Below are 27878 nucleotides of genomic sequence, written 5' to 3' on the forward strand. Positions count from 1 at the left end.
CAGATTTTAAGAAGATTAACTGCAGCCAAGTATAGGGAAAGGGAATGAGGGAGCACAAGAGAAAAAAGGGTAAGATTTTCTCCCCCACACTCGGCTCTCTTTGTCTGCTTGGATTAAGTTCTTGCAGCTGCCACCCATGGCTTTTATGGACAGTGTTTGTCTCCTTAGAGATTCCTCCAGGCATACTTGGGAGGGATGCGACGACGCATGGGATGTGGACGGAGCGCATACACACACACAAACACTCACTCGCTTAGCCTCTCTTTCTGTCTGTATTACTTTCTGCCTCAGTTTTAATCACACAAAGGCTGTTTTCTAATCATGATTATTGATGATTAGTGTGGTGATGCATATGAGCTTTCTAATTACAAAAGCCACAGAGGAGTAGGCTGTTTCTCCTTAAACTCATGCATGTTACATAAGAGAACTCCCAACGTTTCTTTTCATAATCATTATCAGGCGATTCGTTGAAGCAACAGAAATTAAAGCTCTAATTATAAAATCACAATTTGATCATCTTTGCATTTGCTGCTGTTGCACAGAACGGCAAGGATTCATTTTGATTTTGATTGAGTAAAATGTCCCAAGCAGTTCAGCAGTTTAAAAAAATAGTGAACATCACTGGGAAAGTGTACATATTTCCTTATATGAGATTTTTACATATTTTGATGTGCGTCAGTGACACAAGGTAACCTGTGTTTCCCTGAACGTTCAGGTAGATGCCACAGACGATGAGCCCTCCAGTTTTATCTACATGAGCCCTAATGCCTTGTCCAACCCGTCCAAGCTACTGGTGCTGATCCAGGGCAGCGGTGTGGTGCGGGCCGGTCAGTGGGCCCGCAGACTCATCATCAACCAGGACCTGGACTCAGGGACGCAGATCCCCTTCATCACCAGAGCCATGGAGGTAGGGGGAACAACAAAAGACACTCGAGCAATCTGATTTTTTGATCTTTGATCCAAGATGCCCTGTTTTCATCTTTCATTAAGATGGACAGATGAGCTTGGTGCACTGAGGACAAAATAAATACTAAATTCCGTCCTTCATTTTCTTTTTTCTTGCAGTTTATCCTTTGCAAAGTATAACCTGTTGCATGTCTGTGGTGTGCAGGGCTTGTGGGTTTTGGGGTAAAAAAAAAAGGCATGCAGTGTGCTCACCATGCAGCCACTGGTACCACCACTACCACAGTAGCCTGATGTGATATTGGTGTTACAAATGTAACACACAGGCAGACTGTTTATTTGAAGGGCTGGTTTGAATAGTTTGCACTGTGGAAAACTTTGTGGCACAGTCAGAGGCATTGTGTCGTGGTATTTTGTTTTATTTGACTGGAGGTTTAAATGTGGTTGTGGTAATTTGTTGTTGCTGTGTGCTTTCATAGCTTAGTCTCCGGATGTACTGCGTCAACTCAATTATGTTTCACTTCATTTTACAATGTACACAAGTGTGTAGTGAAAGGAAACTTTGTCCTAAGGTCATATGAGAAATTATATGAGTATGAGTAATTTCAGCACTCCACAGCATCATATAATCACAGAGGCAAATAACAACAAGCAGACATTCATTCACAGGTGCAAACGCATAATCTTAAATAAGACTATAACTGTACAGTTCTCAACCCAGAATCAAGGTTTATATTGTCTTGTTAGTAAAATGAAGCATATTCCTCAACATAATCATAACTATACACAAAAATATTTATGCATTCTTATTATGCATGATTTCCTATGTAGTACTATGTATTCATGGATGACTGAGCTGAGAGAGAGGAAGAAATCATGTAAAATATAGATTAGTTTCTCTTTCTCTGCCATATGATTACACACGAGTGTATACAACTGTGTGTCAGCAAGCAAAAAGTGGCTCTGCCTGTCTTATTATTTTCATCCCCATCTCTTTGCTCATTTGCCAGCCTGGCCACGACTACCTGTGTAATTTCATCGGCCCGCTGTTCAAATTGACTTAGAGGAGATCCAGCTCTCCCTCTCCCCCTCGTTCGCCCGTTTCGTCCATCTGAATACCTTAAAGACTTTCACTGCTGTGCAAAGCCCTCTCCTGCTGTGTACAACAACGGGAGAGGTTGGGTTTGCGTGCCTGTGTGTCCATGTGTGTGCTAACGGATGATTCAGCTACCCCGAGACTGTCTTTGAATTACAGTTACCCTGGCTGGTATTACAGTTGGAGAAGGCAGTGTTGTGCTGCAGAGAGCCAAAGTGACAGCTTAGATATAGAGAACATGGTGTGTGTAGTGTGAGTGTTGCTCATTCATCATAGTAAACAAGAAATCATGTTCTTACACCCTGACAAATCATCATCCAGGCATTTACCACACACATGCCTTGTACTCCGTGTGCGCACTGGAAAGACAGGCACACACATTTACAGTCAATGCATGCTGTCTGCATCTATTAGGGGCATGTTTGTGGTTTAGTACGTCATACTGTGAAAATTGTGTGGATGTTTTGAAATGAATATACAGGAATTAGAGCTACAGTTTTATACCATCTGAAGAAAACGTAGAGTTATATTTGCTGTACCTTAATTCAGAAGGTACGCAGAATACAAGCAATAAAACATGTTTGGTCAACAGCTCTCAAATGAATGACAGCACAGAGGGATGACAGCTCTGTGACACAGCAAATACAGACACAACAACAAAATCCCTGATCAGCAGCGTTACGCCATATTAAGAGCAGAATCCTGTGAACAAGCAAGACTGTGGGGAGACCACCTCAAGGACAGCCAGCCAGCCATTACCACTGTGACAGAGCAATATACCACTCCAATGCAATGTGCCACGGAGGGCCAAGAGCCTGCTGGTGTTCCTCTCAACCTAACATGCCATTAGCTGATTTTGATGATTTGTTCCCCTTCAGGCAGAGAGGGAGGAACTAATCAGTGAAACCACAAGCAAAATAATTGAAACTAGTGACATACTACATACTCATCAGCAGTATGCGTTATAGTGGTTATTCAGTGTGGTATTTTTCAGTGGATGCTTGAGATTGAAGTATGCTCAAAAGTTATACCACATAATTAGTCAGTATGATAAAACAATGAAAATTAGAATAGATGGCCTACATTTATACAGTAATATAATATATAATACATTTTATGAGAATAGTTATTATGGGTTATTAAACTGGGCAGGTGGTCGCTTTTACTCAGCGGGAAGCTCTTTTTATTGCTATCTCTGTGGCTATCAGTAGAGCCGCCACGGTTTCCGCAGTAACGCAATCACGTCACGCCCACCGCAGAGTCAAGCTGAGCCACTTCACCGCTGAGTGAGTGGCTCAAGTGATGGGACAACAGTTATTCTCTCAGGCTTGACATAAAGAATGACGTGCCGAATGACATGATAAGACATTTAGAGACATAATTCATAAAGATAGACATTTAGACTATAGAGGCTATAAAGAATAGACTACTACAGGAATAAATGCATTTGAAAAGTTTATGGTATTTAGGAACCAATTATTTTGTAACATCTGAGGTTCCTTTTTTTTTTTTTTTTTTATGACGGTTACCACGGCGGTTTGAATGGCTTCGCTAATTTGTGCGGTGAGGAAAACAATACCACGACAGCTCTAGCTATCAGTATTAGTCTCTCCACCTACACACATAACCCACAGCTGAATGCAATGCAAAACTCACACTGACTTGTCAAAACCACTCTGGGAAAATGCAGGAAATGACTAACTGAGAAAGAGGTTGATGAACTAGCTTGAGGAAAGAAGTATATTACACCACTTCATTAAAAAAAGAACTGGAAATAGGCTGCTGATACACAGCCATGTAAGACATGTGAGATCTGAAAGTGTAATATTCCTCCAACGGGACTGTCATCGATGTAGACATACGAAGTTTAGCATGGAAACGTATTTGTAAATCATCTTTAGAACAACCTGATTCTGTGTGGCTGTATGACTCTGGCATTATGACAATTACTCAATATTTTTGATTTGCAAATTTTGTTAAGTGCAGTGTTGGGTCAGATGTTGACATTTTGAGCATGTATTTTATTATGTTTAGATTAGGCCCCATTTTACAAAAATGTTTCGTAGCAGGAATCTGTTGCCTCGAGTGCAGCTCGTGTGAAGTTACTCATGGGAAGTTGATTGGAAATTCAAAGCCTGCAGCAAAGGGTCAACTGGAGTGCATTCGGGGAAATATGGGGGGAGCTTGTGGCTTTACAAAACACACACTCATGAGCACACACAGACACACACACAAAACAGACACAGTACTACTGTAATGTTTGTGTGCGCATGCAGTACAAGACTACGGCATATGTGTGTGTTAAAGCACCACTCTGAAATTCTTAACCATGTTCCTTGGAAGCTCGAGTCAGCCTTTCCTCTCTTCCGATGGGATCACCACTGCCAATCAGGGGCTTGTGGGAAAAATAGCTGATTGCGCTAGTTAATCAGGCCCTTCACACCACATACATGCACACACACCATCACATTCAGGGGTGAATCTTGGGGCATCCTGTCTCTTAGACAACATTTGCACCCCATCGCCTGTCTCTGCCTCCCATATCCACCATGTTCCTGTCTACAAATATGACATATCTTTGTCATGCTGCTATATGATGATGACACATGGATAAGCTGGCAAAACGTATATGTTAATATAAGTCTAAAATATATACAAATGGACGTGTGCACACAGAGAAAGCATACACACAGACGCAGACACAAACACATCACATCTGGCAGAAGGTGTGCTTGTGGTGTTTGGCACAGTGTATACAGTAGCACCGGGTTAAGGGAAGCCTTCGTGCTGTGTGTGCAGATCTCATACATGTTGACTTTATGTACATGTGTGTGTGTGCACATGGAAGTGGTGCTATTCCCATAGCCTAGAGGTAAAATGACAGGTGAGAGGAGCTTGCTCCAGCAACAACCAGGGAGTTGGGGAAAGAGGTGGAAAAGAGGAATCTGAGATGGGGTTGGGTGGGGGGGTGTCTGGAGGTGCAGAGAGGGAGGAGGGTTACGATTGGTAGGAAGAGGACAGAAGTGGAAAGAAGGAGAGGGGTACAGAGAGGATTGAAGCAGGAAGAGAGAAATGAGAGGAGGGCGAGGCAGTGACTGCAAATGGGGTGGGACTGGTAGAGGAGAGATGGGAGTATGGAGAGAGAGAGAGTAGGCAGAAGGCAGGCGTCTGACAGCTCCACTACTGGGAGAGGGCCTCTTAATGACAGCTTATTCCTTCATGATTTCAATTCCTGACAGTCGACAGGTCTGCTTGTTGCATCATGGCAGCTGTATCATTACCTTCTGGCCCTGTCACTGCTCTGCATCCTAAGACTGAGATGGTGGAGGTGGAGGGTGGGCGCCAAGGGGTTTGGAGGGGGGTGGGACAGGAGGGAGAGAGAGGGAGAGAGAGAGAGAGTGTGTAGATTGTGAGGTTACAGACAGAATAATTGAGAAAGGAGGAAGTATTGAAAGGTGGGATCATTAGTTATAGTATCTGTGTATGGATAGCTGTTGGAGTTAGAGGAGCACTTTCAACTTGTGTAAATTTGTGTCAGAATTGAAAGAGAACACATATATACTGTTGTCAGGACATGACTCTCCTAAATCACTCATGTGGATGAGTGTGAGAAAAGAAAAACATTTTGTAGCGACTTTATATCACTTGTTGACATTTCCCTCAACTTTTCTGCAGTCATCAGTTTTTGTTTTTGCAGCGTTATTGGCTGGAATCAATTTTAATGCTCTCTTCCAAAATGCTTTGTATTCAATCTCAATTAATTTTCAGTATTTGTAGAAGTTGTAGTAATTTTTATCAGCCATACAGATACATACATGAGTTCTGTTGGTAGTTCAGTTTTTTTTCAGATGGTTAAAAGTGCTCACCTAAATTAAACAAAAGTTTAGCAATTTAAAGTTGTCTTTCTTAGCATGTTAGATATTTCAAATATGAATTAATTGATCAACAATATCAAGTCTGACAATTCCCAAATTGTTAACTGCATGCGTACACACACAAACAAGAAAAAGCCTTCAAGAATGACTTAATTTAATTTGGAAGGTGCTAATACAAAAACAGATCTACAGCCCCCGTCTTGCCTCCTTCCTTCTCACCCACCTCTCTCCGTCTCTCTCTGTCTCTCTCTTGATAGTGAGTCAGGCTCGACACTGGAGACCCACTGGAAAGAAAGAGGGGGTGTGGTGTTTTCAAAAGTGTGTCAAAAGCCTAGGGGTTTGTATCTGCCCAGAATTTCAATGGGAGGCTGAAAGGGGGCAGCGAGGCAGACAAACTCAAACACAGAAATCCTCTTTTAATTTCTGTCATGCTGCCCCCCCTCCTCCTTTTTTAGCTGGATGATGTCTTCTTCAACATCAGCTTCACACTTTGGCTTCTGCCTGTCTTGTGTCATGGCCCTGTGTGCTGTGAGGATATTCCTCTCTCTCTTCTCTGTCTGTCTCTCCAATCACCATTCTTCCTCCTCCTCCTTTCTCATTAGTTCTTCTAATTCCCCCCGAGCTGTGAGTTAACCTGTTTGTGTGTGTGTGTGGGTGTGTGTGTGTGTGTAGCCTAGTGATAACATTGTATGTACAGTGTGTGTACAGCCTATCTCGGGGCATCAGGTGGCTACAGGGGCCAGATAGGTATCATTCTATCCAGCCAGCCAGGTTTAGCCAGAGGACATTTTCTTTCTGTATGTGTGTGTGTGTGTGTTTGTGTGTGCGCACGTGTGTGTGTGTGTGTGTGTGGGTGTGTCTGTGTAGGGGTCAAAAGATGCTCCGCCTTGCCATGGCCTTGTAATAGCAGCCCTGCAACCAACACACGCAAATACAGGCATACACACACCTCCAGGTGGAGAGGTCCCAGCACATCCCGCAGCTTAGATCAATGCACTTGACACCTTCAAAGGCGGGTGTGGGGCCTGGACTTGCTCAGGGGTTAAACCTCTTTTAAATAGCCTCCCATGGGAAGGCAGCTGTCAATAACCCACCATAATTACCGGGGCCAGGCCCGCCAAGGGCTCGGCTGCACGGGCCAAATTAAAAATTGATCAGAGGGAGAGAAAACATTATTTTGTGGTGGTATTCCCTGTCCTAACAGCACTGCTGCTGCTGTATGTGAAATCTCATCAACTGGGGTCCAAGCTAGCTATCTAGAGACCTATTTATCTATCTATCTGCCCCCCTTCGTCCACATGAACAATGGAGTGCTGTCCCTGTTGTAAAAAAAATTATTTGCATATTAAGTGTCTTTCAGTGCGCGCATCTGTGTGTGTGTGCACTTGCAGTACAAGAGTGTGTGCATGTGCATACTGTATGAGCATGCAGCTGATTGTTATGTGCTCCAGGTAATCGTACATCATTCCCTATCTGTGTAGTTTATATGAGTGTGCGTTTGCGCATGTGTGTGTGCACCTTGTAGCAGTATATTGATTGTGGTCTCATTGAGTTTCTGTTGGCAGGGAGCCTTTATTTGTCAGTCAGAGAACGATATGAAGAAGATATGTTCATCCTCAGGCTTCCTCTAGGAAAACACGCACGCTATTGTTTCACAAGACACTGATGAATGAGAACGACAGTTTACCATGGATTTGAAGTATTTTCTAAACACAAACTGTGGGTGAAAGGTCATATCTCATGGTTTTTTTATCATTGTTTCTGTATGTCATTGGTGTAGGACATGTTCTTCACGTTATGTATCAAGCCCCATTTAAAATGAATTTTCTTTTGGGAGTTCCTGTCATTATCGTAATTACCAGTGGCATCTGTAATTTACATTCAGTGCAAATCTGCGAGATACGTAATTCACACAAGTGTGTGAGCAAGCATGCATTATGATATTTCACATTTGGGCTAAGAGCAGCAATTCAGGGGAAAACACAGCAAATGTGGTGTTAATAAGTGTTGATTGGCCTCTATAAACATAGGAAGTGTTGATTTTAACACTTTCAGAGTAACAGTATATTAACTCTGGCAAGTTTTCTATGCTTTCTATTTTGTGCAAAGTACCTCTAGATTTACACACCTGAAAATTGCATTAGAGGATTCTTGATCTAGAAGTAATCCAAATTGAACAGACTGACTTTAAACGTAGCGTCATAGATCTGTGGTTCCCAAAATGGCTGTTGTGAAACCCTGGGATGCTGTAAAAACCGGCCAGGGATGTGGTAAGATTTGTTTCCAGTTTCTGGTGTTCCTTTTTAATAACATTTCATTATATATTTTTCACAGTAAATAGACCTAAAAGAAATGCTGATAACTGATATTTACTATGTCATGTTAAGCTTAAAAGGTTGCATGAGTATGTGTTTGTGTGCCACCAGGGCGCCATGGTTTTAAAAAAGTTAAGGAACCACCACTGTGAATCCATAAATTGAACATGACAAGTACAGATGTTAGAAAAAAAAGCACACAACTTATTGGATGCACTGTACACGCACATTCATTCAAACATAGATGCACATAATTGAAAAAGCTGTTGAGAGTTGTTTGGTGTGTCAGTTTCCAGGCTGCATGCCACCATGTTGCTTGGGGGAGTATGGAAAGAACAGGAGGATGAAAAACAGAAGAGAATGAGAGAGGAAGACTTTGATATTTGGGAGTGTACGTTCATTAGTCCACGTGTGATAATTGACTTTATTTTTGCTCTTGAAATTAACAAATTATATAATCTAAAAGGCTTTTCTCTTCATGTGTGTGAGTGAGTGTGTGTGTGTGCGTGCGCGTATGTCTGTGTGTGAGGTGGGTAGTAGGTCATTTGCAGCTGCAGGCTGTGTGTGCGCGTCCCAATGGGAAGGTCTTGTTTAGTCTCTCCTCCAGAGGGCCCCAGGCAGTGTGTGGTGGATACCTCCTCACTCTCTCCCTGGGAACACTCCTCTACGGCCAACACACACAGGCGCACACACACACACACACACACACACACTCACACACACACAAAAGACATGCACAGAAAAATCCTCCACAATGTTTTCCACAATTCATCAGCCTGTGCAGCAACATGTTCAGTATCTGACAGCTGTAATGTAACAGCTTTTACTTCTTTTTTGGGTACAGGTGGGTATATGTGTTTGAGTCAATTAATATTACACGCAGACACACACACACACACAGGCATACGCTTCATCCTCTTGTAAATTTTGCATGTATCCTCCATCGCAGCAGGTTTTCCAGAGGTTAAAAGTGCTTAGCTGTGGACACTCCGAGAGGAAATTGAGTTTTGCGAGGAGCTAGTGGTGAGCAGATAGGTGACCCGTATGTGAATTTACACTCAAGTACACACACGCACAAACACAAGCAAGCACAGACACACACAATCTGCTGCTGAGCATCTCTTGGGTCAAAGTTGAAACCTGCTGTAAGCTTTCCAGTGCCAGTGTCATGCTCCTGGACTGTATGTGCCACACTTTGATCGATGAGAGGAAACCCAGTGCTTAAATAGGGGTTACCAGGGTTCCAGGAGGTACAATAGGGTTAGAGACAAACAACAACAAATCTTTCTGTTAATAGTTTTAGTGCGAGCTCTGTGGTTAGAAATGAAAATGGATGCTGTGAGAAGGCTCTGGTTTTCTTGTAGAAATTTGAAATACAGTTTTAGAGACAGGTTTTTCTCAGTAGTGTTTGACGCTAACAAAAGGACGCTATTTTCAATCATTTGGCCCACTGGATTATTTGTCATATATAGATGATCAGTAATATCCCATGCATTTATTTGAGACTGCGTTTTTATCTGTGTTCACTCGTATGAATTAGAGTCTTGTAGCTGTCTGCTCTTGTGTGTTTTCTGTCCCTCTCTGTGACCAGACGTTGAAGATGGAATCTTTATTTGAAGGCTTATCTGTCTTTTGAGACTGATATTGTCCTGCATTTTCCGTGGATGTGAAATGTACATTTCGGTACATCAGATCATGGCAGTGACAGCAGTGTCTCAGTGTTTCGAGATGTGTGCTTGTGTTGTCTGTGCAAAAGAAAGATGAGACAATGAGGAGAGATGACATCAGTGATCAGATTTGTCTGCAGCTCTTTTGTCTTCTGCAGCTCAGTGGGTCAGTGAATAACTGTTTGCGTCTGTGTATTTTTTTGTGGCCTGTGCAATATGCATCATGCAACATGCAGTTTGTCACAAAATGCATAAAATCCATGTTTAAAAGCAAAGACCAATTGAAGGTGTGGTCAACCAAATCACCTCTTGACATGTTCAGAGATGCATTTGGTCTCATGTGAAAATGCAGTGAATCCATTCATAGTAGCTTCATAGGCAGAGATAACATTAAGCACACAGATCCAAGCAGAAAGCATCAGACTGCTCTCATAGTAGCTTACTTTTCAAAAAAGTGTCAAATTACCAGAGGATGAGGAACAAGCCAGACAGGGTATTTACTGTCACCTTCTGTATGAATATTGTGTGAGGAAGTGATGTGTGTCACAATGTTTGTTTTGGCAAAGGAAGGAGAAGTTAGATCTGTGTAAAGAGACATATTAAGGCCAGGTGTGAATATAATCCAACTACATCACCTGTAAACACAATCTAGATGAGAGATGCTTGTAAATGCCATGTTTGAGGCAGCCCTTTTTGTGTGAATGAGTCTCTTTACATTTCCGGCTGTGTAACAATGAGATCAGGATCCACAACAACCACACAGCACATGTTTGGATCCGCTACAGTTTACCTGTTATTTTTTTGTGTGTAACTTGTCATTGGTTTTGCCGGAGTCACCACCAACCTGTATATTTGATCTGGCTCCCTTCCCCTTTATCTGGTATTATGATGCTTGTGATAGGTGTTATTATCCCACCGTATGCTGACAGCCTATCCCTTAACCCTCTTAGGAGCACACTATGCCATGCTTGGCTGACTTGTTTGCGCTGATGTCAAGTTTTAGCGGTTAGCAGGCGGTTACCATATGCCACTGTGCTGCTGTCGCCCCCGATGTCAGTCAAACGAATGTCAACCTGAGCTCAGAACACAGTACGCTGAGGCACACACCCAGAAACACAGCTACAGTGACAAAACACACACACAGTCACTCATACCAATACTGTACACCCAAATAAAGCAAACATCAAGTAAATGCATGTGACCAAAGTAAGAACGCAGAATCACATTCTGGTCGGGACACCACGTGAGGACGGTTTTGCTCGGCTCCAGGAAGGCACCGACATGCTGCTCTTCATTGGGTGACTGAAGAAGGCGACAACATCTGCAGTCAAGCTTGAAGTGAAAATTGTCATGCCTGTAACACACAGACCCACACACCCACAAGTACCGTATACCCATGAATCGATTAAAATTATGCCTTTAATTGATTGAGATTATGCTTATCACATGAAAAATACAGGCATAGTTTTGTTTTTAAGATATTTATCTAATGGCCAAAGATGAAAACGTAGTAATTACATGTTAGTATGTGCATAACAGAGGTGTTGGCTCACTAACTGTGTTTGTAGCAATGCACGCCCAAGCCAGAGGTATCGCCTTCGGCAACTGAACCATTGTCTCTGCAGTGATAGGTGAATGTTCTGCACATGCGCAACCTGTGCAGCCCTCCAGTAAAAATGCTTGACCAGGAATTGTGTCCTGAACATTAATTAATTTATTTGTTTAGGATTTGGCCATTAAAAATTAATTAGACAATGGCTGAATTGAGTTATTGACCAATTATAATTTGTGTCAGATAGATCAGCAGACAAATTATTATATCCCTATCAGGACATTTGTGCTGAGTGCATTGATAAAGTATTTAATCGTTTCCCCTACCCAAACAAAATGATCTGAACATAAGCTAATTTTTTAGTGTTAAGCCCGAAGACGTTGGAACTGTACTTTTTTTGTTTGTTTAATGTACGTGTGGTGACTGTTTGTCACATCAAATGCATTTTCATAATACATAATCAAGAGTCCTATTCAAGCAAATTAAACAGTATCTACTTTTGGGAGTAGTAGCCAGACTTTTCTCCTGTGCTGGGACAGTTAAAATGCTGTGTAAGACTGACCTAAACAAAGATCTAACTTAAATGCTGATATAGGATCAGAGTATGTAAGATAACCAGCTGCTCCAAGACTCTTGTTCTCCACTCTGCAAATGTGATGTATGCCAAGAACACACATACTCTAAGCACCACAGATGCCACACAGGTAGACAAGACATTGCTGAAAACCCAAGTACACAGTCACACAAGCGTTTGCAGACATACATATTTGTGTGTAACATATTTGCACAATCATAATCACACGTGTTTACACACACATGCCTACAAAAGCACACGCACAGTGACACAAACTGACATTCACATACTCACATTTACCAATTTAAGAAAAAGCTTTTATTGTTCTATAATGTTTTTTCATATTGGAGTGTTTAACGTAACACCAGAGACAGTGTGTGTGTGTGTGTGTGTGTGTGTGTGTGTGTGTGTGTGTGTTTAGTTACTATATATTATGTCCTTCACTTACCTGTGCAAAGCCCACCCCCTCTTCCCGCCTCACTCCCTCTCTCTCTATCTTCTGTATCCGTCTTAAGATGTTGGTGGCTGTTTTCTTGTGTTAACAGAGTTGTTGTGTTTTGCTCGGTGTTCAGAGAGGCAACATGGCCCAGCAGCTCTCTGTTCATTTTGACCTTGTTCAAACCCCCAAGTGTTTTTCTGTTTCTCTCCTTTCTTTCTTCCTTCTCTTTCTAAGGTTCCTGTTTTCCCATTCATCTCACAGTCTGCCTCTGTGTCTGTTTTATCCAAAGTGCAGTGCAGTCGCCTTTAGAGTCACTGTCTCTTTGACCTAAGACAGATCAGGATGGCAGTGTGTGACCATGGAGGGTTAGGCTGTTTCTGCATTCTGCTTGGTGTCTGTCTCATTTTCTGTCTCTTGCTCTTCTCATTGCCTCTCTCTTTCCACATTTCTCTTGCTCTGTGTCTAAATTAAACATTAGTTGAACTGCTGAGCACCGGCTTTGATGGACAGTGATAAAGAAGTAACATTATAGTAACAGTAACATGACATGGTGCTATACGACTCCAGGGAATGACAAGAGAGAAAAGCACCATAATCCATTTTAATTTCACTGATATCATTGTATTGAGGGAGAGAGAGAGAGAGAGAGAGAGAGGCAGAGCGAGAGGGAGAGGGAGAGGGAGAGAAGTGAGATGTCTCAGACCAGAGACTGTGCTCTAGCTGACTGCAGTGTCTTGTGGTGACCTAGTTGCAACCTCTTTGAAGTCCACAGGCTGATCTCTCTCTATAGGCTGCAGAGGAGATCTGCTGCATACAGCTTTATTAGAGCAGGGTGGAAAAAGAGGGAGGTGAATCCAATTCTGGGGGTCTTGAGCCTGCCCTAAACCTCCCTTGCCACTGTTAGATGTGTGCATGTGTACATTACATGCGTGTGGTTTACGTGCCAGTTTGTACATGCACACAAGCGTGTACGTGTGAGATTTAAGATATGTGTTTGGCTCTGACTGTGCCGTCGCGAGCGCTATGTGTGTGCGTGTCTCTTTGTATGTAGCAGGTATTCCTTTTGGAACGTGTAGCTGTAATGTCAGGCCAAACACAGCCTTTATCCTTTAGCCCACCACATTAGGAGACAGTGGTGCATTGTCAGGAGAGCTGACCTAGAATAGTCCAATCACTCTACATCCAGCCCCCTGTCTGCCCTCTCCTGTGATCACCATGCTGCCAATGCCGCAGTCTATACTGTCTGTGCGAGTGTGTGTGTATGTGTGTGTGTGTGACCCAGTTCAGTCGCTGGTGTCGTCAGCTTGCCCCTGGTGAGGGCATGCATGTTAGGGCACAAGGCACAAAACCCTCAGATGTGTGTGTTCTGTTCAAGCACAGCTGCATATTTCCTATATCATCTGTGGTCTTTATTTCTACATTCTCTGACTGGATTAGCAGCTCCACAGTTTTCTCTCTGTATGTAAATGTCTGTCGCTGTCATCTGTAAGTGTTAATAAAGTTTGCGTACACTGACAATTAGAAAATGTCCCTTGTGTGTTCAGCATGTGTGTCTTAAGAAGGGCCACACAGGTGCGCGTTTGTGTGAATGTGCTGTTGAGCAACCCTGTCTCCTAGAATAAACGTTTATATATATCTTAGTTATTTTCTCTGCCTGGATTATTTTCAGAGGCAATGATTTTATAAGTGAGGGATGTTCTACATTTATAGACCAGAGTTGCAGGGAGGTGGGCGTATAAAGGGCAGGAATCTGACACCAGAGACTGGGGTTTGCATTGGTGGTTAGGTTAAGGCAACAAAAGCACTTTGGTTAAGGTTAGTAAAAGACTGTGATTTCAGTTAAATGTTAATAAACACATACTGTAGTGTGCTTCAGGTCACTGTGGACAGATACATTATTAACATTTCCTCATTATGTTGCTAGAAAACATAATCTGGCTGGCATTACGTAGTTGCTGTTGCAAATTAGTTGTATATAGATGTAATTTCTAGGAGATAGGGTGACACACACATACAGGTACACGCACACACATGCACACCATACGACATGGCCGCTCAGTGAACTCTCTCAATTATCCACAGCCTTTCTCCTGCACCCCTCCATCCCTCCATCCCTGCATCTTCCCACCTGCTCCCCATTGAGAGTCTGTGTGTGCAGACATACTCTGCTGGGGGCATGCTTAACCTTTTTCCTGCTGCACAACACAAGGAGACATAGACACACATGCTCTTCTTCAAGTTGGGCTTCAATTAAAAAATCCACTTCACTTTTTTTTCCCTCTTCCTTTCTCCTTTTCCTCCGCTCTTTCATTCCCTTCCTTTACCTTCTTTTTTAAGTTAGCCTGGGGCCTCGCAGAGCCTCATCAACCCTTTGCCTTGGCTAGATTGCATACAGGTACCCTCTGTGGCTATTTCAAATGACTTAATTAGCTTCTGAGTGCAGCGGGATGGTAGAAGCCGTCTCTCTCTCTCTCTCTCTCTCTCTCTCCTCTTCTTCCTCCCTCTGTCTGTCTCCGTCTCTCTCTCTCTGTCTTCAGAGAGAGAGAAAATGATTGAGCCCATGTGACACATTTAGTCCCTTGCCGACGTGGTTTCACTTTCTAGGTCATGCTCTGGCTGTGAAACTGACTGCCTATTACCTCGTAGAATAAGACGACACACACTGAGACACACAGAGACAGTGTGAAGTGCCTGAATGCACTCCCTCATGCATGCGCAAACACACATGCTTCATTCTATGTTCAGTATGATTGTCACTCTGCAATCTTTAGCTGTAGGCTACATCCACCCACCATCTTTTGTAATTGATCCGCTTTTTATTGATGCAATATTTATTAATTCCATAGCCAAACAGTGTGTGAATAGACAACTGGAAATTTGGTTGCTATGTGCTTAGCTAGTTTGGCATATTTGTTTGTTTTGAGGCTCAGACGCAATCCAACACTGTTTTGTTGTGTTAAGTCCCCAGGCATGAATTCCCATAAACACCAGTGATCAAGGTGTGTGCTTGTGTTCAGACTGTTGCTGCATCTGTGTTTTTATCACTGACAACAACGTCAAGGGCATGCCCCACTGCAGTACAAAAATTCCATGTTGCCACATCCATCTCAGCCCTGATGCTACACATGCACCACACATACTATACATTACACATGGGTACAACACACACACATACAAAAGGTAGCATGTCATTTCAGCTCCCCTTCCAGGGGACATAGAGAAAATAGAAACATGGATGTTGCCACCTTTGTTGTCCTCTGTTGTTGTTCATGGTTTACAAGCAGAGTCTGTCAGTCTGTATACAGCAGTGCAAGTGTTAGCAGTCCTCCAAAATGTCAGCTTCACAAACAATCACAAACTGTGTCAGAACTCTTGTCAATGACAGCTGAGGGCCCTGTACCTCTTTAGGCATTGTCGACTGTCTAGGTCTTGGAAGTTGGGGTGGAAAAGTTTTTGCTCCATAAAGCTTTATTGTAATGAAGTACCTGATGGAAAGATATGACCACAAGGATATGATCAGTGATGGTCATCAATGAGTAAATGAGTTCTCTCACCCCTCAGGGTAGGAACGAGATCTCAGGGGGTTTAGGGGAGCAATGTGCCTGTTAACTTCTGGCTCTCTGGTCCAGCTATAGCTTGCTGGCTAGCTTCAGGCCTGTGTTAAAATCCTGGGCCTGCTAAATTAAGTTGGGCTGTGTGCACAGCCTGTGGCTGCACACACATACACACATGCACACACAAGAGCAAGTGCACTTACAGACGCTTGAAGTCAAGAATTCACCCATACTACTGTGCACGAACACACACACACTTGCTCACATTCACTCTCCCATTACCCAATCTTAATTGGCTACCTTCCCTCTTTCTCTCTTCCTCTCTGTCTCTCTCTTGGACAGGCCTACAGGCCTGTTGGTACGCTGGCACACAGCAGCAGAGTTTGGGCGTGCGAGCAGGTCTGGGGGCGTGGAAGAAATTGGAGAGAGAAGCAATACAGATGGGTGCTAGGATGAGGTTTAGAGCATGATCAGGAGATGAAAGAAGGTAAATTATAGCTATGCCTCAATACAGAGATATTTCACACTTAATATCTAGGTTACTGTATTTTCACCAGCACATATGCAGGCCACTTGTTAAAGCCACAGTTAAAAGTAGAATAGGAGATGCCTTTCTCCTCTTCCACAAGCTGAGGAGTTGTCATGTGCTGTCAGGCAGCTTGTTCTCCATGTGCCTGTCACTGCTCTGGATAGGAGCTCTGGGTCCCAGCATCCTGCCAATTGGTGAACTGTGTGTGATTGTGTAGGTGTGTGTGTGTGTTTGTGTGCATGTTGCCCTCAGAGCACTTTGTTGATTCTGCTCTGCAGTGTCAGTGACACATTGAGCGGGTTCGGTGGGAGTCCCCTGGTTTCCCTCGTGCTGTGTTTACTCCATCTGTTTACTCCCCCAAAACACTTTGAAATCTATTACCCCTCTCTCTCTCTCTCTTTCTCTCTGTTTTTCACTCTATCTATCTCTCTTATTTACTCCTGACTTCTCTTGACTTGCCGTTTCAAATCAGTAGCTGTGTGGTAGTCAGGTGGTGTGCCTGTCGACAGCCAGCGCTCGTCTCCCCCTCAGCAGGAGACGGGATTGAGTTCCTCTCTCAGCCAGCCAGCCAGCCAGCTATCTTTTGCTTGTAAAGCCGGAACACATCCCTTTCCAAGATGGATATTTCCGCTATTGTGTTCCTGATCAATGGAATAGTTGATTGATAGACTTTGGTCAAAATAAAATTTGCCAAATGCACAGAAAGCAGTAATCTGGAATAATTGATTGTAGGGCCACCAGTGATTATTTTCAATTAAGCAATCAATTGTTAAGTTAAAAAAATATCAGAAAAATAGCCATCCAGAGCTCAAGGTCATGTCTCCAATCAGTAGCCCAAAACTCAAAGATATTCATTTCCAGTGATTTAAATTTGAGAACATCAGCAAACTCTTACATTTGAGAAACAGGAACCAGCCAATGTTTGACAATTTTGGTTCCAATACCAAATCCCTCTTTTGGTACTCTTGGATTTACACAGTTCTGAAATCTGTGTTTTCTTGTGAATCAGAAGTTTGAAAAAAAAAAGGAGAAGACATGATATAGTGTTGTTTGTTTGAGCTGGATTGGAGTCTGTGATCAGTAGTGTTGGTTAAACCAGTGTGTTCTGTGTTGGAATTCACTCTTTGTGTTTCGCTGTGGCCACAGGAAGTGGTCACTATGTGGGCTTGGATTCAGAGTAAATAACAAGAACTACTGAGCATATGAATCTTTACTTAAGATCACAGTAGTGATGAATGAATAAATGAGTGAATGATTTATATTCATTTGAAGATGAATATATGCTTTGCTTTCTTTTAAGGATACATCACAGTCTCCAAACTACATTTAAATTCATATTTAATCAAATATGTGTCAGGATTGTGAAATAACCATTGATTTTTCGTTTCCACACAGCATCACCTCTGAAACAACTTCATTAAGCTGTGTGCTCATTATGCACCATGGTACAGTTTTATAATGCCAGTCTTGAGTCTGTGTGTGATGGTATGAATTGATAGTTTACATACCCAATGCCAAGGGCACCACCAAGGGCTCATGAATGAGAGATGAAAAGGAGTAGAAGTGGAGCAGAGGAGGAAGAGAGAGATATCTTTTTTTTCTCATCCCTGCGACCGGCTAATTAGCCTGCTACACTACCAAGCCTGAGCTGCAGGGACAGGGTTCAATAGTTCACCTATCTACCACTGAGCTACAACCATGGTAAACCTGGATTACCTGCTCTTCCGGCTACCAAACCCCAGTATTACAAGTACCTGTCTTGTTCAGCAACCTGGAAATCAAATCAGTCCAAAGAGCTGGCCAGAAGGATTTAATACAGAAGCTGTTGTCCTGAGAGGAGGCATAGTTGCATACTCCATTATCTATGGGCATCATGGGAAAAAAGTTTGAGTGCCTGGGAAACTAAAGAGCTGGCGTGTTCCACAGTAGGGACACTTTTAGAATGAAAGACAAGTTAGGATTTGTTAATGGGATCAGATTTATGACTACTGTCATTGAAAATGGGATGTTATAAAAGCTTTGTCCTAGATGTGTCAGCTACGCCTGTTAATGATTAAAGGCTATTGATGATATGGACCGTCAATCAGTTTTTGTTGTGACAAGCTGAAGCATTGGAGATTAGCTCTCATCTTGATATTTGATATTTCAAGAACAAGTGAGGCTCCAGTACACCAGCCAATGATTGAGATTGGTTTTTAGATCCTATTAATATATTTGCTTTATATTCACATATGACGCATCAACGGGGTTGAGTAAAAAAGACAACTGGCACTTTTTGTGTGTTTACCTCAATTACTCAGTCTTAGATGTTTTTGCAAATTCTTCTGCAACAAACAAAAATGTAAATACATCACATAGACATACACCTGAAGTGTACCATCTTCCAGGTCTAGTTAACATATAGAGGAATAGGGATTACACACACACACACCATATACCATACGCATATTAACATCTTCATTTTGGTCTTAAAAGAGATATTTTGTGTAAGTTCCGGCTTTTGTGTTTTCTTTGTGTGTGTGTGTGTGTGTGTGTGTGTGTGTGTGTGTGTGTCTGTGTGTGTGAGGGAGGGAAAGTGAGAGACAGACTGATTGACAGAGACAGAGATGCCTTTAATGTATTAGAAAAACCATATAATAGAGAGCAGCATATTAAAATTCCATTCGTCTGTCCTCCCCATGTTCACACCGCCTTACTCATCAGATAAAAAAATCATCAATTATTAGTCTGATAATAAAAGTATAGTGCACCTCAGCCAATGCAGAATTAGAGCACAAAACACTAAAAATCTGCTTATTAACTATTACTGGCAACTGAATGTGTTTGTCTGCATGTGTGTTTTTCTTTGTGTTATTTTTTTTCTCATCATACTACTTGATATTTTTTGTAAGAGTCTTCCTGCATTCCACTGTGTGTCGGTCGCACCAGCACTAGCCTTCTGTTGCTAGCAGAGCAGGGTATAGCAGAGTAGACTTGGAGGGTTGAATCGGGATAATGAAGTTGTCAGAGGCGTGTAGCATCGAGGCTGATGGGAGGGCCTGCCAGGCAGCCAATAGTGAGGCTGCGTCTGTGATCAGCCGAGCATGATGGGAGACCACCCTGCGCAGCGAGTGCTGAGGCCTGGCACAGCCCCCAGATCAAAGAGCTGGCCCTCTAATACACCAGCAATTAGAGAGATGCTCTAGCCTAACACTCACACACACGGAAATTTGTGTGCGCACACACTCATAGGCTTACACAAACTAACATGTGGATGCACGAAAACATAAACAAATACAGTTAGAGACAACACATTCAAGTGTGTGATGATGCACACTTTTATGCAGTATGTTTACCAAGAAATGTGCAGATGCATAGTTGCACACATACTACAGCAGCATGCACAGACTGACTGAGGAAGTGTAGCTAAAGAGAAAGTGAGAGGGGAATTAAAAAGGAAAAGAAACATGTCTCAGTTGTGTGAAGATTTTTTTTTTTTTTTAGCCCTTCATTCTCCTCTTTTGTGCTCCCCACCAGCAGGTCTATTTTCCACATCCAGGTCCATGCCTCTCTCTTCTCTTCCTCCATCCCTTCTCTTTCTCTTCGTTGCCCTTCTTTAGTTAAGATATCTCATTACTAACCACTTCTCTCGCCTGCCTCCTGTTAGCCTCCAGTGTTAGCTTGCTGCTCGTTCTCTTGCCTCGCCGCCTCTCAGTCTTTCCTCCCTTTCCTCTCCTCTGCTCTCTCCTCTGCTCTCTGCTCTGCCCAGGGTTCTTGTTTGACATTCAAGAGTGGTGCAGTGAGACTGCAATATCCTACATACAGATCTCTCTCTCTCTCTCTCTCTCTCTCTCTCTCTCTCTCTCTCTCTCTCTCATTCTCATTTTCTTTCGATCTTTCTCTCTCTTTTCTCCCTCTCTCATTTATTTCACCATCAGTCCTTTTCTTTTTAACCACGATATCCTTCACCCCTGCCATGCTCCAGTGTATTTTTGAAATAAATTTTATTAAAGGTGTAATGTATGTACATATATAAGAACACTAATGAAAATCTTTATCTCCTTTTTTTGCTTCATTGTTCTTCACAAACATCTCTGCCAGTCTGGCAGAATGGTGCACTTTTTTGTGCTTTGTTCTTTTTCTCACTGTTACAGGAAGACAAAAGGGGGTTCTTGATGTCAAATTGTTGTATATTTTCCATTGGTTAATTTAAAATGCTGATGCGTCCTCCCTCCGCCTTGCCTTGTTCCCCATTCTGCACCATCCTGCTGTGTGTCCCTGTAGCTTTGCGTGTATGTGTGTGCGTGTATGCAAGTGTGTGCTGCTGGAGGCGCAACTCCTGTATGCCCCGCTGACTTCTTGGTGAACTCCTCTCCTGCAGATTAAAATAAAGACAACGAGTGGAGGAGGCCAGATGAAGAACAAAGTTGTGTGTGTGTGTGTGTGTTTGTGTGGATGTGTGCAGGAACAGGGTGGGGGTGTGTGTGTGTTTATTAGCCAGATTGATGTGTTTGCACGTGTATGAGTGCACATATGTGTTTGTGTCTGTCCACGTACATGTATGTGTGTAGTTTGTGTGAAGTTCCTTGTGCTTTTACTTTTGTATGGAAGTGGCATATGTTGGCAGTGGGTGGCAGTGCAGGAAAAGCTGTTTAGCTGGTGGGGATCCTGAGTCACTGCATTCAGAGAAAAAAAAAAATCCCCCTTATGCTGTGCGTGGAGGACGCTGATCACCCCCTTTAAAAAAACTTTTGCTGCTCTTTATTGACAGCAGAGACATTCTTCCTTTGTTTTTCTCTGTTAAAGTCACCTCTTGCTAATGAGCTGATTATATGCCAATTTATACAAAGCAAAGGCAATTCATACAACTTGTCTGTTCATTATTTTATAATTATTATTATTATAAAGGGCAATGCTGTGTGATTTGTTTTAGCTGTGTACTTTGTAAGGCTAGATTAAGTGGAACACGGAGTAGAGAGTCATGATTTCTGCTAAAATGCAACATAAACTCCACTTGCTTGCCCATCTCATCGTGTGTGTGTGTGTGTGTGTGTGTACATATGCAATAACCAGATTAAATTTGATTAATCCATAATAAAAGCCCATCAGTATTACTTGGCGCATGAGATGCCTATTCCCATGCTGATATTTGTCTGTTTTATGTCCAAGATTTAATAATACACAAAGTATTTCTACAGATGTGGCAAATTTTAATAGGCATGCTTAACTTTCAGCAAGATCCTCTAAGTTTGTTAAATTGGATGGTTAAAGGTTCAAAGCTTAGGGCAGTATGCTTTGTAGCAAGGAGGCGCTACAAAATGAGAGCGAAAGAGGAATGATTACTTGGCATGGATCTACATATAGGGTCAGAACATGGGTCTAAATGCTGGGGCGCCAACTCTCTAAGGGAGTTTTGTGTGTCTGTAAAAGAAAAAAGAGAGACAGCAAGGGAGGGAGAAGGGCAGATGTTATATTGATGGCACGCCACGCTTCTCTTCTCTGTCCTGAATAATCATGATCCTGAGCTGATGGGGTGCTGCTTCAAAAAGATGAGAGTATGCGTGAACTGTGGATGAACTGGAACCTGCATATGAACCAAAGCTGGTGGTAGCCCAGCCCTGCAGCCATCCCGTTTCCCCAGCCGGGGAATTCCTAAACCGGATTGATGCTTAAAGGAGAATTGGGTGGGTGGTTGTATGGGGTGGGATTTGGGGACATTTATATCTTCTTAGATTCTTAGATGCACACACATGTTATTAAATTGTTGGTTTGATGTTAATTAAATGAAAAATGATAATTTGGTTATGTGTGCATTTGGTTGCTTTTGTGTGTGTGATGGGAGAGAGAGAGAGTGAGAGAGAGAGAGAGAGATTTGGTCAGGCTTGGCTGGCAGGTGAGCAGATGTTTGCTCCAGGCTGCTGTGCTACTAGGGATGCCCCCGAAACCCGGTTCTGAATTGGAACCGGTTCTGTTATTGTAAGAACCTGGGGTATTTTTAAGGTGGGTTCTTTTATCTGTACTTTTTTACATTTTGGTGTAATTTATTGTCACGCTGGAGCCTCCCATCTCTGTCTTGTCCTCAGGGCTCAGCTCCTCCACACGCACACACACACACACACACACACACACATACACACACAGCGCAGACAGCAGAGCAGAGAGGCCGTGGTGGAGACAGTGAACCAGGTGAAGTGAAAGATTACTCGAGTCGACGACAAGTACGCTTGTTACTGTAAGTGCAATAAATCTTCACGAGTAAAAAGCCACTACTTAATCAATACACTTGTTCAACAAGCATAAACATGTAGAAAAGCGATATTTTCATCTGTTCCGTCCACAGTCTCTCATCCACCGCTGCTATGTCTTACACAAGCACAGCACGCTAGTTTGGCTAATAGTGAATTGTTATGAACAAGCTAAAACAAAAGCTGTCTTTATGTAGCCTGTTTATCTTAGATTAGAGTCACGTATCTTAAAATTTGGCAAATTCTTGTAAACTTAGCTACTGGCTGAAATGGCAGCACCCTCTCCAAACCAGTCCCTCCTCCCTTTACTAGCAGGCAGGTCTTCTTTCTAAACTTCACTCAGTATTTTGATGTCAGGAATATTTATGTTATTGACATTTAAGATTAGTTTCCAGTGAGATGTTATTAAGTTTATATAGTGATTTTGCTGTTGTAAACGTTACTATTGCTGCTCTTGAAACAATATTTAGTTATATTTAAAATATAAATCAATTCTAATCCTGTTCTGAATTGATTGTTTTTTAAAATAATATATTTTTTAAAAAAGCAATTCTTTAGTAATGAAAAAGAACCGATAAAGAGTATCGATAAGAGTAGTAGTATCAATAAAATCCTAAGGATACACCACCTTTTGATACAACAGATTTTGTGGAACAGACATGATTTTTCTTTTATCCTCTCTCCATCCTTCTCTTTCTTAAACTGTCACCGTCTGCATTTAATCTCTGTAGGGTTTTTATCATTTCCCTGCCTCTCTTTTTCTCCTCCCACACTTGCCTCACTTATGTTTGTGTTTTTCTGAATAATATGAAACTTGAACAACAGATCCTGGGACAGATGTGTGAGGAGAAGGGACTGTTGTCCCAGATCAGACAGATAGGTGGCAGTATACTGTCAGGCTAGATCTACTATCTCTCTCTCCCCCCCTTCGCTCCCCCCTCTCCATCTGACTTAATTGGGCCCCGTTTTGTTTTCAGTCAGTGTTTCTTCTCTCTCTATTGCCTATCTATCTATTTGTCTGTCTTTCTATATGTACCTATCTATCTGTTTGTCTGTCTGTCTTGCTTGAGTTCCATATTAAAAACAGAAGAAATATTATATACCATGATAAATATCATAGTATATACATATATATCCATCCATTTCTGGAGGAAATCTTTATTTTCTTATTATCAAGTCATGGATTGAGCTGGATTTGTACCTTCATGGTCATCTTTAGCTCAAACCATCACACTATTTTCATCATTCATCTTCTCCTCTCGATCTCCCTCCAGGCTATCTTTCTATTTCTATGGACTCTTCCCTCATCTCATCTCCCCTGCAGGTTCTCCCTGCTTAAATGCTAAAATGCAGTGATGTTAGCAATCGTTAGTGTAGACGGGGCTATTCATTCTACAGTGTCTGATACAGGGTCTATAAAAGAGTGGATGGATAAGAAATTGTAGCACTGCATACCAGCTGTGACTCAGTACCATCAACTTAGAAATGATGTGAGCAGATAAATGCAGACACACATATACACACACACACACACACACACACACTGTTTGCCCAGATCAAGGCCGTGGCTCTGAGGGACTAGAGGGAGATCAGGCACAGAGAGCCTATGGAAATAGACGGCTTTGTCATGAAACACCCACCACTCTTCCCCCGAGACACACTGCTGTGGTGGTATCCTCACCTCGTAGACTTTCTTCTTCTCTTTTTCCATCCTCCCGTTCGCTAACCTGCATCTGACTCACAAAGGCACAAACATACGCTTCTCTCCCTCCTTTCCCATCTACCTTTATTGTCCTTAAGCTAAGCAGCTTTTGTGAGGTGGAAAGAGGAAGTAATTTTCAGTTGTTGTTACCCTCCAACTTAGTTGTCATCACTTAGTTTACTCTACAATAAACTTTACAAAAGATTCCTTTGCATTAACGTTCTGTTTAAGTGACTTTGTGGCATGTTACAAAAACTTGTAAGTTAATGCTAACTGAAATGTGCTTATATTGGTTTCAATTAGCCAGTTTAAACAAGTGGATGTTACTGGTCATGGACTTATTTCTAAAAAAAAGAAACAACAAAGTCTGATGATTTAAATTTGAAATATATGCTGTATGAATCAATTTCTTTCTGCTCCTATCCATTCCTTCTTTTCGTAAGCATCCGTATCTCCATCCTCCTTCCCTTTGCTAAGCAACGTACTGTGGCGAGCACTCAGAAAATCCTTGTATTGTGAGTCTGCTGCTAAAGGGAGGATTACTACTAGCTAACTGTTTGCTGTGTCACTGTGAAAAATGTGCAGGATTCGAAACTACTCAGAATAAACATACTGTATACTTTCCTTTTTTCCCCCCTACAATGTTAAATATATTTCTTTTTTTATTTTATATTTTTTTATTTTTTTGGTGTGCTATCAGAACAAAGATATCCTGTATTTGGCTTTCAGGTTATTGTATGTCAGTCAGTTTAGAAATTATTGTTTTCCTTCTAAGATTTTCTCGTACACTACATTACACAATAACATTAAAAAAAAAACCTAGATATTTGAGTATGTCAACAGGTCAGGGTGCCTTTCCAGAGATTTTCATCCATCCTGCAGCTGAATGAGCAAGAAAACAAAAGCTCATCTTTTTTACATCCTTTTCTTTGTGTTTACTCTTCTTTACACAGTATTTGCTTAAATCCTGTTCTCTCACATTCTCTAAATGCGGTGGATTCAACAACTATTTTCATTCCCTATCCACCCTTTCTTTATTTCCTTCTTATTTTCTTTGAAGCTTGGGAGCAAAGCAGTTGTGTGAAATGTTTAAGCCTCAGTGTGTGGCAGATGAAAAAAAAACACAAAGTAAAAACCGTTCCAGTCACTACTATTACTGGACACCTGGAGACTGTCCTTTCTGTCTTTCAATCTCTCTCGCACTCATGTCTCTTTCTCACTCTGGTAATGTTAGCAAACCCACCGTAGGCCTGCATCATAAGCAGATTATGAGTAATTGTAAGTGTGTATGTTTTTGAAGGGGGGTGGTGCACGGGTGAATGGAGTGTTCCTCCCCCCATCAAGTGGCTTTGCCTTCCCTGCTCGCCGCCCCACTGAGCTGGGTTTGATTCTGGCAGTGGCAGCTCTGTCAGAGATCAAAATGGGCACTCCCCCTATTGCATTCCCTCCCTCTCAGGAATACCTATATGGGTGATTGGACAGCTTCTGTGCTTGCACACATGCTGGTCATTGTAAGCACATATGCATAAACACACACTGCAGCTTCTACCTTCCACTGTGTTACCATACAGAGAATAGACAACCTCGTAATATACATATTTGAACTCGATACGGCAGGAGGAAGTATTGCGGCTTGCTTATTTCTTATTTGTATTTATTTCTTACAGCACAAATCTATTTTTTGCATAAAGGTTAGGTTTGGAGCCAGCCCTGTGTCCTTTTCTCCTCATCTCTCTCCTTCCGTTTTTCCATCCACCCATTCCCACCCCACACCTGAGAGAGTTGAGGGTCTGCCTTGCCCAAGTTGACCACATGTTTGCAGGGTCAGCCAGAGTAGCTGGGTGAGAGCCAGCCTGCTGAGAGCCAGGGCCAGGGCAGGCCAGGGTTTGGTTTGACCAGCAATGAGACCTGGAGTGTGGGTAGAATGAGATGGAGGTGGGGGCGGGACTGCGGAGCTTGTATCCTGCAGATTAGAGCGATACACCATGTCCACACACAGGATGGGCTTTTCAACATACCACTACCCTGGCCGTGACTCCCTGAACTCGGGAAGTGTGTTACAACTGTGTGTGTGTGTGTGTGTGTGTGTGTGTGTGTATGAGTGTGTGTGTGTGTATGTGTGTTGGGGGGGGGGACGATGTCAGAAAGAGGCATGTACACTTTTTTTCTGATGGGTAATGGCAGCATAAACTTTTCACCCCACTTTCTCATGTGATCTGACCAGCATTCCACGGAAAACGCATGCGCCTTGCTCCTGTGCTGAGTGTGTATGTGTGTGTGTAGCTTGTGTGTGTAGCTTGTGTGTGTGTTTCTGAGCTAATAGCAATAAGAGCGGTGGACTGTGGATTACCTCTAGTTCAGACAATTATCTTTCCACCAGTCAATTCAAGGTCAGTTTTTCAAACCCATTTACTCGCCAGCAAATATGCTTCAATCAGGTGTGTCTGAATGAAAGCGCTGTTTCAAACATCTCAACACACAATGTTTTGTTTTTCTTACTTCACCTTTAAAAATTTATAGTAAGTAGCAGTTTAGTTTTTATAGTGGCTCATATTATGTATGTTTTTCTGGAGGAGAGTTGTAGATTCCTTCTTAATTTTTGTATGCCAACCGCTGCATGGGCTCTTCACATGTATGTGTGTGTGTTCTTTGAGTTTGTTGCTCTGCCTAATAGCTCTGGCAAATGAATGAGGCCTGATGTTTGGAGCTTATTTAATAGGCAGTGCGCGTGCATGTTTCTGCGCTTGTGTGTGCTCATTCTTTAGCAGTGTGCCACGTCTCAAGCCCCTTATTCTTGGATAATTGTGCTGCAAGTCCTCAGCCTCCCCTTTAGCCTGAAAACCAAGCTCATTGCGGCCCCCAAAGAACCCCCCCCACCCACAAGGTAGGGAAAAAAAATCCCAAGTTGTCCTTGTGCATAAAAGTAGATTCTACTCTCCAACACCTTTTCAAATTAATATTTGTGATGGGCGCCATTCTGCCAGTCCCAGTTTCTGTTCCCCGCCTTTGTTCCTGCGTTTGATGTAATGGAGGCAAGGACAAAGAGGAGAGCAGGCAGAGTGTGTGAAAATGGTAGTTAAGTGGGCTTAAGGGCTCCTTCAGTACCTTCTGAAAGGCCTGGACCCTGAATAGGACCCTCGCACTGCTAAGCTGTGGTGCAGTAAACAAGACAGGTCCAGCACAAAGGTGCGTCTCAAATGAGCACAGACACCCTCCTCCTCTTTTGACTCACCCCGCCTCACCCCAAACTCCCACCCAACTCTGACATCTGGCCAATCCCAAGATCTGTCTGAGTCCTCACTCGTTTCCCTCCCCCTTTTTTTTCCCCCCTTCATTTTTTTGCTCTCCTTCATATCTTTTCTCTTGTTCTTTAGTGTTTCTCTGCACTCTCTTCTGGTGTGTGTGTTTGTGTTTTGTTGTGCTGGTCCCGGCTGGACGGCTTGCTTCC

The 27878-nt window shown here is 42.6% G+C and overlaps 1 protein-coding gene across 3 annotated transcripts in view; it reads left to right on the forward strand.

Annotated features, from left to right (window-relative positions):
* arb2a (ARB2 cotranscriptional regulator A) overlaps positions 1-27878 on the forward strand; it is a 151770-nt gene that overhangs the window by 18224 nt on the left and 105668 nt on the right. For all 3 annotated transcript variants that reach the window (XR_010931106.1, XM_067607575.1, XM_067607561.1), the window contains one exon: positions 716-907. Coding sequence is in view for 2 of the 3 variants with exons in the window: in XM_067607575.1 (XP_067463676.1) it covers positions 716-907 (192 nt within the window). In the remaining variant the exon portion in view is untranslated. The remainder of the gene's footprint in view (positions 1-715; positions 908-27878) is intronic.

Source organism: Thunnus thynnus, chromosome 2, assembly GCF_963924715.1.
Source record: "Thunnus thynnus chromosome 2, fThuThy2.1, whole genome shotgun sequence".
NCBI lineage: Eukaryota > Metazoa > Chordata > Actinopteri > Scombriformes > Scombridae > Thunnus > Thunnus thynnus.